Raw genomic sequence first — 11099 nt, 5'->3', positions numbered from 1 at the left:
TATCTATCTATCTATCTATCTATCTACCTATCTATCTATCTATCATCTATCATCTATCTATCTATCATCTATCTACCTATCTATCTATCTATCTATCTATCTATCTATCTATCATCTATCTATCATCTACCTATCATATATCTATCCTCTATCACTGTACTTCTCAACCAAGGGGCATTCCGTCCCCAGGGGACCCGGCTGCGTCTAGAGACGGAGTCACCCTTGGAGGAAAGGTAGTGACCACCACCTAGTGGACAGAAATTAGAAATGCGGCTAAGTGTCCCGCAGGGCGCAGGGGAGCCCCCGCCAGAACGCGTGACCCCGCCCCAAGGGTCACGAGCGCCCAGGCTGGGAAGCCCCGCCTGAGCATGAGAGATTCCGTCTGTCTACTGTTTATCTACCCACCCGTCTCCCCCTCGCAATCTCCGCTGCCCATCGCGCCCACGGGGAGCCCATCTCCCAGCCCCCAACCACGCCCCCAACCACGAACCAGGTGACCTTCCATCTCCATGACCCCTACCGCGCCCGCGGGGACTGCCCCCCTATTCCGCCCAACCGCGGCTCCGGGGACGCCCCCACATCTCCGTCCCCCTACAGCGCCCGCGGGGACCCCCATTTCACCCCACCGCGCTAGCGGGGACCCCCATCTGCACCCTCACCGCGCCCGCGAGGACGCCCATCTCCGCTCCCCTACACCACCCCCCGCCACCTCCATTTCCCCCAAAACCGCGCCCGCGGGGACCCCTGGATCTCCGCCCCCTCCGCGCCCACCGGGACCCCCATCTATGCTCCCCTAAAGCACTCGCGGTCACCCCATCTACGCTCCCCTACAGCACCCACGGGGACCCTGATTTCCCCCCGGCTCCGCGGGGGCCCCCCATGTCCCCCTCCCCCGACTGCGCCGGCGCGGACCCCCATCTCAGCCCTCCTATTGCGCTCGTGGGGACCACTATCTCCGCCCCCACCGCCCCCTCGGGGAACCCCCAATTTCCCTCCACTGCGCCCGCGGGGACCCCCTCTCCCCACCAACTGCGTCCCTACCGCGCCCGCGGGGACCCCCATCTCCGTCCCACCACCGCGCCCGTGGGGAGCCCCACCCCCGCCCCCTATCGCATCCGCAGGGACCTACATCTCCGCCCCCTACGGCGCCCGTGGGGACCGCCCACCTCCGCCCAGATACCGCGCACGACGGGACCCCCATCTCTGCGCGGCCACCGCGCACGCGGGGACCCCCGTCTCCCGCCCATCCGCACCCGCGAGGACCCCCGTGCTATCCCCGCTTTTCTCCTGCACTCGGAGCTCCCGCAGGAGCCGGGGACATCCGGGTGCTGGGGGCCACCCCCCCCACATCCCCGCCCGCATCCCCCACTCGCGCCCAGTTCAGTCCCCGCAGGCCCCGCGCGGGGGGCGGAGCGTCGGCCAGGACCCTTGTACCCGGGGCGGGGCCTGCGCGGACGGGGGCGGGGCCTGCGCGGACGGGGGCGGGGCCTGGGCGGGACGGGGGCGGGGCGAGGTCTCTGGGGGGCGGGGCTACACGCGGGGCGGGGCCTGGGGCCGCATTCAGGACGCTGGCTGGGGCGGGGCCTCGCGCGGGGAGGGGCGGGGCCTGGAGCCGCGCGGGGCGGGGTTTCGTTCGGGGCGGGGATGGGCGGGGCCTCGCTGTGGAGGGGCGGGGCATGGGCGGGGCCTGGCGCTGCGCAGGCGCACTCGGCGGGGCCGGAGCGGAGCGCGGGCCGGCGGCGCCATGGTGCTGTGCCCGGTGATCCGGAAGCTGCTGCACAAGCGCGTGGTGCTGGCCAGCGCCTCCCCGCGCCGCCAGGAGATCCTCCGCCAGGCGGTGAGCATGCAGGGGGACGCGCCGGGGCCCCGAGCTGCGGCCACGGCCTAGGGAAGGGGAGGCCCTAGTGTCCGGAGGCCTAGTGACCCGGGGGCCCTAGTGACCAGGGTCTGCAGGGCCGAGCGTCCAGGGGGCATAGAGTCCAAGGAGCCGAGGGATCAGGGTCTGCAGGGCCTAGAGTCCAAGGGGCCTAGTGTCCAGGGGGCCTAGTGTCCAGGGACCCTAGCGTCCAGGGGGCATTGTGACAGGGGGACTAGTGACTGGGGGCCGAGCGTGCAGGAGGCATAGTGACTGGGGGCCCTAGTGTCCCTTGGGCTTCATGACCGGGGTGCCTAGTGGCCAGGGGGCCTAACATCCAAGGGACCTAGTGAGTGGGGTCATAGTGTCCAGGGGGCCTAGTGTCCAGGGGCATTGTGACTCAGGGAGTACTGAGCGGGGGCCTAGTGACTCAGGGCTGAGTGCCCATGACCCGGGCACCAGGGGGCCCAGGGACCATGGGCCCAGTGACCAGGCCCCGTCTGGGGGCGCGGGCCTTGTGAGGGGCGGAAGACCGTAGTGAGCTGGGTCTGGGACGGTGGGCCGGGGAAGGAGGAGCTGTGTGATGTGGGGTCAGGGCCTAGTGACCTGGTCACCTGTGGGCCAGGGTGTGCACGGCTGCGAGGCCCCGGCCCGGGCTCTGCTGAGCGGGTCCGTCCTGGAGCTGCTGGTGGGGCGACAGCGGCAGAGTGGACGAGACTTTGCATGGTGGGGGACGCCCTCTGGGGGACCGGGGTGCTGGAGATGTGAGGAGGGAGGGGGCCCCGGAGGCCCTGCCTGGGGTGGGGGCAAGGGGCGCTGTGGGGGTTCTTACAGTGAAGGGGCTGTGTGGGGGCCGTGTCATATGGTGGGGCTGTGTTATATCGTGGGGGCTGTGTTATATGGTGTGGCTGTGTCATATGGTGTGGCTGTGTCATATGGTGGGGCTGTGTTATATGGTGGGGCTGTGCTGTATGGTGGGGCTGTGCCGTATGGTGGGGCTGTGTTATATGGTGGGGGCCGTGTTATATGGTGGGGCCTGTGCCGTATGGTGGGGCTGTGTTATAGGGTGTGGCTGTGTCATATGGTGTGGCTGTGTTATATGGTGTGGCTGTGTTATATGGTGGGGCTGTGTTATATGGTGGGGCTGTGCTGTATGGTGGGGCTGTGCCGTATGGTGGGGCTGTGTTATATGGTGGGGGCCGTGTTATATGGTGGGGGCTGTGCCGTATGGTGGGGGCTGTGTTATAGGGTGTGGCTGTGTCATATGGTGTGGCTGTGTTATATGGTGGGGCTGTGCTGTATGGTGGGGCTGTGCTGTCTGGGCGTCCATGCTGTCTGTGGGTTCTGTGGTGGGGGTCAGGTGGGCATCAGAAGGGTGGAGGCGGGTCTGGGTGCAGAGTGCGGGGTGCCGTCTGCACCTCCATGGGGACCACTGCGGGGCCAGAACTGAAGGCAGCTCTCAGGCAGGCCCGGGGCCAGGTGGGGTGCAGGGGGTCCGTGACACAGGGGTGCTCCTTGTAGAGGAGGCGGAGGAACGCTACGAGTCAGATGGGGCTGCCCGTCCGGATGGAGAGCTGTCCCTCCATGCACAGGCCCACCTGCCTGTCCCCACCCCACTCGGAGGTGTCACCGTCTCCACGGCCGGCCTCCCACAGGGCTGTCCTACCTGCTCGTGCTGCTAGGGGCCAAGTGAAACACGTGCCCCCCCGCCCCTGCACCCCGTCGGTGTGGCATTTTGGTTCCATTTCATGTGGGTGGTGCCTTTTCAGTTGTTCAGGGAAGCAGCGCTGGGCTCTGGGCCACCCTGGGAGCCCCTCGACCCCAGCACCCCAGTCAGCACCGCCCTGCTGGCCTCAATGTGGCTGCCGCGCCTCCCAGTGTCTTCCCGCCGGGTCCTGGGCCGGGCCTGGGGGAACGTCCAGGGACTGGGTGAGCCGGCCGGGAAGCGGGAACGCGTTCCCGTAAACCTTGCACATTCTGTTCCGCGTCGTCCAATTCTCCCGGTAAACCCCCAACCCTCCCTTTTCTCCCGTTCCAGGGTCTCAGGTTCGAGGTGGTCCCTTCCCGGTTCAAAGAGATGCTCCCCAAGGCCTTGTTCCCCAGCCCTCCCGCGTACGCCGTGGAGACGGCCAAGCAGAAGGCCCTGGAAGTGGCCCGCCGGATGCACCAGGCAAGGCCCCCCGCCCCTCGGCTCCCCGCAGCCTCGCTCGCTCCCTCGCTCGCAGGTTTTAAACATCCGTGTCCTAAAGAAACGCGGTTTTAACAATAGGCTGTTCCCGTAGCTTATCCACCGCCGGGCGTCACTGTGGGTCATTTGCGTCACCGAGCGTGTCCGTCACTTTGTCACTATTTATGTCCTAAACTGGTCCAGTTAACGCAACAGTATCACGTACAGTAAAGAACTAACACAGCTCACTTATTACTACGTAATATCCGCTTGGCAATTAACGTACCAGCGTCCTTGACGTTCTAGAATGAACGTAGCTTAGCGCCAGGTGTCACTATGTAATCCGCTGTAGTAATTTATATAATGGTGTCATTTAGGATATCGAACGAAGGCAGCTTGTCTATCGCTCCGTGTGACACCATCTCATATACTCGTAATTAATATAACAGTCTCATTTACGATAGAGAATTAGCTTATTTATTAGCTTTATTTATTAGCTTAGAGAATTAGCTTATTTATTAGCTTTATTTATTAGCTTAGAGAATTAGCTTATTTATTAGCTTTATTTATTAGCTTAGAGAAGTAGCTTATTTATTCCTAGGTGTTACCACATAATTAGTATAATTCATCCAACAGTGTCATTTATTATAAAATTAGTATAAAAATTGTATAAAATGAATGTCCGATCGATTACTATTTCTTATCACTATTACTCTGTTACTCATCTGTGACTATTAGATACTCTTGTGTGTTACTATCTATCCCTACATGTTGCAATAATGACTGACAGCAGCCTGTCGGGGAGCCACACCGCCCCCCTGCCCGTCCTCGCCCGGGGGCACTGAAGGACGCCCAGATCTCGCTCCCCGGAGGGACACCGGCTTCGTGCCGAACGACGCTGTTCCGCGCCCGTCGCAGCAGGGAGACGTTTGCGTCAACGCCGTTTCTGACCCAAATCTGGGTTTCTTGCAGAAGGACCTGCGGGCGCCCGACGTTGTCATCGGAGCAGACACCATCGTGGTGAGTCTGGCTCCCGGCCCCCGGTTTCCCGACTCCAGGAAGACCTCACCTTAAATTGGATCACATCTGCAAACACCCTATTGCCTCATCACGTCCCGTTCGCAGGGCCAGGGGGTGAGGGCCCGGGCCTATCGTTTGGGGGGGACACAGTGCTGCCCGACACCAGGATGTTGTCCACCGAGCCTTGGGGTCGGTGACGGGAGGTCCTGCGCATCGGTCCTCACGGCCGCTCTGCCACACACGCGACGGCCCTCCGTCCGAGCCCACGCCTGGCCTGACGGTGACCTGAACCTGGGGACGTTGGGCCGCAATGTCAGCGGGCCGCCAACAGTCTCCAGACGGAGGGGCCGTGCATGTGAACACTGAAACAGCCCGGGGTCGGGAAACGCTGGATGGGGCCGTCCCGGGTCCGCCTTGCCCCAACGTGCCGTCTGTTCCCGGGCAGCCCGGGTCGATGGGACCTACGTGCGGGCGGGCGGGCGTCTCTGGTTCTGGTTCAGGGCGTGTGTACGTGGAAGTGAAAAAGTGAGCAATGCAGGTTCCTCAAACGGCTAAGCATAGGATTACCCTGTGAGTCAGCAGAATGAGCCGTGAGCTGAGCCGTGGACCCCAAACTCACACGTTGGGGTCCTGACCCCCAGGACCTCAGGATGGGGCTGTGTGTGGAGACGGGTCTTTAAGGAGGGGATGGAGGTCAAATGAGGTCATGAGGGCGGGTCCTGATGGGAAGAGATGAGACACGCACAGAGGGACGACCACGTGAGGACACGGGAGAAGACGGCGTCTACACAGCAAGGAGAGAGGCCTCAGGAGGAGCCAGCCCTGCCCGCATCTGGATCTCGGACGTCCAGCCTCCAGAACGGGGAGACCGTCAATGTCTGTTGTTTAAGCTGCCCCATCTGAGGTCCTTTGTTAGGGCAGCCCTGCTTCATACTATTAGGAATATACTCAAAGGAATTGAAAATAGGGTTCAAACAACATCTGTACACCCGCGTTCCCAGCACTTTTCACGATAGCAGGAAGGTGCAAACAGCCCAAGTGTCCACCAATGGATGGATGGATACATAGACAGAATGTGGTCCATCCGTATGGTGGAATATTACGCAGCCCTGAACAGGAGTGAAGCCCTGAGACAGCTACGACGTGGAGGGACCTTGAACACAGGATGCTCAGGGAGAGGAGCCAGACACAAAAGGTCCCATAGTGTGTGATCCCATCGATAGGAAATGTCCAGAACAGGCCAATCCACAGACACAGAAAGTGGATTAGCCATTGTCAGGGGGGATTTGAGGGGGGAAAATTGCTCCGTGGGTCCCGAGTGCTCCAGGATGAGGAAGAAGCTTCTGGAAGCAGATAGAAGTGGTGGTCGCATGATGTCCAGAATGCACAAAATGCCACACAACCGTTTACTGTAAAACGGTGAATTTTATGTTCTGTTCATCTCACATCAAATTTTTAAAAAAAATAACCAGGGATCTAGAAAGCGGACGGGGCTGCTCTCACGCTCCCGGCTTGGGGCATGGGAATGACCCCCTCTCTCCGGACTCTCTCACAGGCGGTGGGGGGGCTCATCCTGGAGAAGCCGGTGGACAAGCAGGACGCCTACAGCATGCTGTCCAGGTGGGTGCCCACCCATCGGCCTCCTGGGAACCGGCCCCCCCGTCAGACAGAGCCACGGGGCGGGGTGGACGGCCGCAGCCTGGCCCGGGGGAGGTTGGAGGTCGGAGGTCGGCCAGCGCCCTCAGACGTGAGCCGTGTTCATTCCCCCCTCCCACGGGGCTCACCCTGGGGCCGGGTGGCCATGATCCCGCACCTCCCTCCCTCCCCATCCTTCTCGGCTCCCCGTGTCCATCTGACTGGCTCTCCCCGGGCGCCTCAGCATCTGAGCTTCTGCTCCGGCCGCAGGGGGTCGGACACCGTCGCCCTCTGCCCATCCTGGACCACTGACCCCCGGGCGGGCCACCCCCATCACCTATTGTCGTGGTCTCCGCACCTCCACCATGGGCTGCCATCTCCCCCTGGCCCGGGACAGCAAATGGGCCTGAGGAACAGCCGGCTAACAGCTGCCCGGGTCTGGGTCTGGGTCTGGGTCTGGGTCCTCCCACGCAGCCGGCCACCCCATGTGGATCCGTGTGCTCCCCAACGTCCGGGACCTTGGATCCCATAAAAGACCGCCCTGTGCTCCCTCCCACTCTGAGAGCAGGGAACCACGCTCGCATCCACCTGTGCCGGTCGCTCTAAAGGTTCATTGCGGACGCGGTGGCCCGGATGATGTGGGAGAGGCCGGACAGGGAGCGGGGGTCGGGAGTCCCATGGGGCAATGCTGCGTGGACCCGGGGACCAGGGTCAGAGCCCGGCTCCCGCCCCAGACTCGCGGACCCAGGGACCGGGGTCAGAGCCCGGCTCCCACCCCAGACTCGCGGACCCCCGGACTCGCGGACCCGGGGACCGGGGTCAGAGCCCGGCTCCCGCCCCAGACTCGCGGACCCCCGGACTCGCGGACCCGGGGACCCGCGTCAGAGCCCTGCTCCCGCCCCAGACGCGCGGATTCGGGGACCCGGGTCAGTGCCCGGCTCCCGCCCGAGACTCGCGGACCCGGGGACCCGCGTCAGAGCCTGGCTCGCGCCCCAGACGCGTGTCGCTCCGTGTCTTGCAGGTTGAGCGGAAAAGAGCACAGCGTGTTCACGGGCGTCGCCATCGTCCACTGCTGCAGCCGAGGTACCGTGGCCGGTCCACCTCCTCCCGGGGTCGGGGTCCCCTGGGGGAGGCGCGGCGGGCGCTGTCGGTGCCCTGGGCGCGCGGAGGGAGCCCTTTTACCCCCGTGCTGCCCAGGAAAGCGGGGGGTCCCCGCATGGGCACGGGGTTCCCCTCTGCGCCGCCGAGGGAGGCGGGGCCGGGGGCGGTGTCTGTCCTAAAACCCGCCCAGCACCCGCAGGACGTTCCCTTTGAGACCCTGCGTTCCGGACGGCGGAGGAGGAGGCGGGCGCAGGGCGTCGTGCGTGCGTAAATGACGCCCCGACGAAAAAGTTCTTAAAAAACGCACAAAAACCCCCGAAGAGCAATTTTAAAGGCTGGTTTGAGGTCGGCGCAAGGACCCTGAGGCAGCGTTTGAGCTCCTGGCCCCGGGGCTGCCTGATAGCATCCCACTGATGGGGGGGGGGGGGGGCGCCCCGAGGCAGTGGGTCAGTGGCCGGTGCACCTTGACCTCTGAGCCTTCAGTCTGGGGCCTTTCGGAGGGAAAGCACTCACCGGACAGACAGATTCTGCCAGACTTTCAACTCGCCTTTCTGTTTCATGTCTGTCCTGCGTCCTCACCCTCAGGCTTCTGTCCTTCCAGACGGCCGTCTGGACACCGACGTGTCGGAATTCTACGAGGAGACGAGGGTGCGGTTCTCGGAGCTGTCGGAGGACCTGCTGTGGGAGTACATCGACAGCGGGGAGCCCATGTGAGTCCTTCTCGGGAGGCGCCCTCCTGCGCCCTGCCCGCACGTGACCCCGGGGAGCTCACTCCTGGGTTTAGGGCCTGAGGTCCCGACGGTGTGCCCGATCGGTGCCCCGGCAGCCCTGTGGGTAAGGATGCTTCTCAGGAGGTGATCATAAACCGCTTCAGGCCCACCCCGGGCCCCACACCCGCTGCTGTGACGGTGGGATGTCTGGGGAGCTGGGGTGGCCTCCGGGGGCAACTCCGCTCGGCCAGCACCCCTCTCTCTCTCTGGAAAGCAGAGGCCACCCTGAACCCGGTGGAGCGCCAGCCGCCCCAAAGCGTGTCGGCCCCAGACATCAGTGATCCTCGAGCTCGGGTCGCGAGGTCAGCGGCCAGTGGCTTTTGGCCTCGCTCCCGTGTCTGATGGTGGCTTGGGGGTCTGGCCTCGTGTGTTTCCTCTTGAAGTGGCTTGCTCGGGGTCCCCCCGTGGAGCCGGGGGCCAACAGTGGGTAGGCGAGTGTAGACGCCCCCCCGGGGCTGCTGAGGCCGAGGGTGGGAGCCTGCCTTCTCCTGGTTAAAGCCGGTCTCAGGCCAGCTCAGGGGGAAGTCAAGGGAGGAGGCCCCCTCGTTCCCAGGTTGGGGTGCACATGAGTGTTTTGGGGGACCCTAGGGACCCGGTGAGCTCCAGGCAGCTGGGCTGGGTGCACGAGCCGTGGCCTGTCCCACCCCAGCCAGGGGACACGCTTCGTGGGTGCACCGCTGGCCCTTGGGCGCCACCTCCGGAGGCGTCGGGCCCCGAGTCACGCCGCCCCCGCTTTGCATGTTCCTCCGCGCGGGTCGGGTCGGGTGGGGGGGGGGGGCCCCGCTGGCTCTGCACAGAGGCCGGCCCCGAGCTGCTGTCCGTCTGAGAGGACACGGACCACAGGGAGGCCCCCGGGGGTCCCCGCAGCTCCACACTCTGCAGCGGAGACGGGGCGGGAGGGAGATCGGGGGCGTCCCCAGGGCGAAGCGGGCGGGTTGGGCCTGCAGGACTGGGTGCGGGTGGAAGGGAGGGGCGACGCCCCAGAGTTCCCCGGATGTCCGCCTGGGCGCGGGAGCACGGGGCCGCCCACCCCCGTCAGGAAGGGGCGCGGAGGAGAATGGGGGGCGGGAGGAAGGGGGTCCCGTCTCCGAGTCTTGGGCTGCGCAGCTCGTGCGTCAAGGTGGGCGGTGACCCCAGGCCGGCTGAGGGGTCCCGTGTGCGCCCTGGACCCCCCCACCCCCGGGTCTCAGCATCTCCCGTGTCCGGGATGCCTCGCGGGAGCCCGAGGTCGGGGGTGTCTCAGTTGCTGGGGCCCCCCTAAGAGAGCACCACAGACTGGGGGTCACCCCACTGCCGAGGGGGCCCCCTAACTAAAGGCTCCTGCCGTTTTAGGGACCTGGGTTTGGGGGAGTGTGTGGGGGGGGTCTCGGATAGAAAGGTGCTGGGTGCTCAGTCGCTGGAGGGGGGTCTTCAAGGACCCCTCTTACCCCCGTGGAAGGAGGTGTCAGCAGGGCGCGCCCGAGGACCCCCATAAAGAGGCCTCCGAATGGGGCGCCTGGAATGCAGGTGCGGGGAACAGCATGGCGGGGGGGGCCCGGGGCCTTGACTGCCGCCCCCAGAGACTGTGGTCCCTGGGCCGCGCACCGGGCCTGGGGTGCAGGGCGGCTCCCCCCGGGGCCTAGAGGGCCACCCGTGCGATGGCCCGGGGCCGGGTCTGAAGGATCGGGTCCGACTTGAGCCCGGAGTCTCACTCCTCTGGGCTGCGGATCGCGGGGTCCCCTCCACTCGTCACGGACTCTTGAATGACGTGCCGAACGTTGACGTGTCCCCTGACCTTTGGCCGTGTCCCCTCCCCGCCCCTGTGGACCCCTCCCCACCCCGCTCAGGGACAAAGCCGGGGGCTACGGGATCCAGGCGCTGGGCGGCATGCTGGTGGAGCAGGTGCACGGGGACTTCCTCAACGTCGTGGGCTTCCCCCTGAACCGCTTCTGCAAGAAGCTGGCCGAGCTCTACTACCCCTCGGGCCGCGAGGACCCCCGCCCGGCTCAGAGCCACCAGGGCCGCGGCGGCCGGGACGAGGACGGGGGAGAACGAACACAGGCTGCGGGCCCAGAGGAGGCCGTTTCCAGCAGGACGGGGCACAGCCCGCCCCCGTTCCCCACGGGCCTGCTGGAACTCGTCGACAGCTTCAAAGCTTCAAAGGTACCTGTGCCAATGTCCTGGGGCAGCCCTAACGAACGAGCCCACACCGGGGCCTTAAACCCCAGGGGTCCACCCTCCCCCGTCCTGGAGCCCAGAGTCTGGGGTCAAGGGTCGCAGGGCCGCCCTCCCTCCGGAGGCTCCCGGGGAGGGTCTCTCCTCTCCATCCTTGATTCAGGGCCGCCTCCTCCAGGAAGCCCTCCTCTCCATCCTTGATTCAGGGCCGCCTCCTCCAGGAAGCCCTCCTCTGCATCCTTTCCTTCATCACGTCTGCAAAGACCCCATTTCCAGACAAGGGCCCGTTCCCAGGTTCCTGGGCTCAAGATTCAGCCTATCATTTCAGGCCACCATAGTGCCCCTAACACTGTCCCCGGCTGATTTTTTCTGCCTTCACTAAATGGCTTGGCACACA

General features: G+C 64.7%; 1 protein-coding gene across 2 annotated transcripts in view; it reads left to right on the top strand.

Annotated features, from left to right (window-relative positions):
- The first annotated feature begins 1696 nt into the window (after positions 1-1696).
- Positions 1697-11099, top strand: part of ASMTL (acetylserotonin O-methyltransferase like) — a 19283-nt gene continuing 9880 nt past the window's right edge. The window contains exons 1-7 of one of the 2 annotated variants that reach the window (XM_070603577.1): positions 1697-1837; positions 3894-4025; positions 4995-5042; positions 6598-6662; positions 7699-7760; positions 8380-8488; positions 10375-10690. In XM_070603577.1, coding sequence (XP_070459678.1) covers positions 1745-1837; positions 3894-4025; positions 4995-5042; positions 6598-6662; positions 7699-7760; positions 8380-8488; positions 10375-10690 — 825 coding nt within the window. In that variant the 5' untranslated portion in view covers positions 1697-1744. Of the gene's footprint in view, positions 1838-3893; positions 4026-4994; positions 5157-6597; positions 6663-7698; positions 7761-8379; positions 8489-10374; positions 10691-11099 lie in introns of those variants that run through there. The other variant, XM_070603578.1, reaches the window with a different exon arrangement.

This window comes from Equus przewalskii, chromosome X (assembly GCF_037783145.1).
Source record: "Equus przewalskii isolate Varuska chromosome X, EquPr2, whole genome shotgun sequence".
NCBI lineage: Eukaryota > Metazoa > Chordata > Mammalia > Perissodactyla > Equidae > Equus > Equus przewalskii.
Note: the sequence above shows the minus strand (reverse complement) of the source record. Positions and strands in the feature narration are given on the sequence as shown.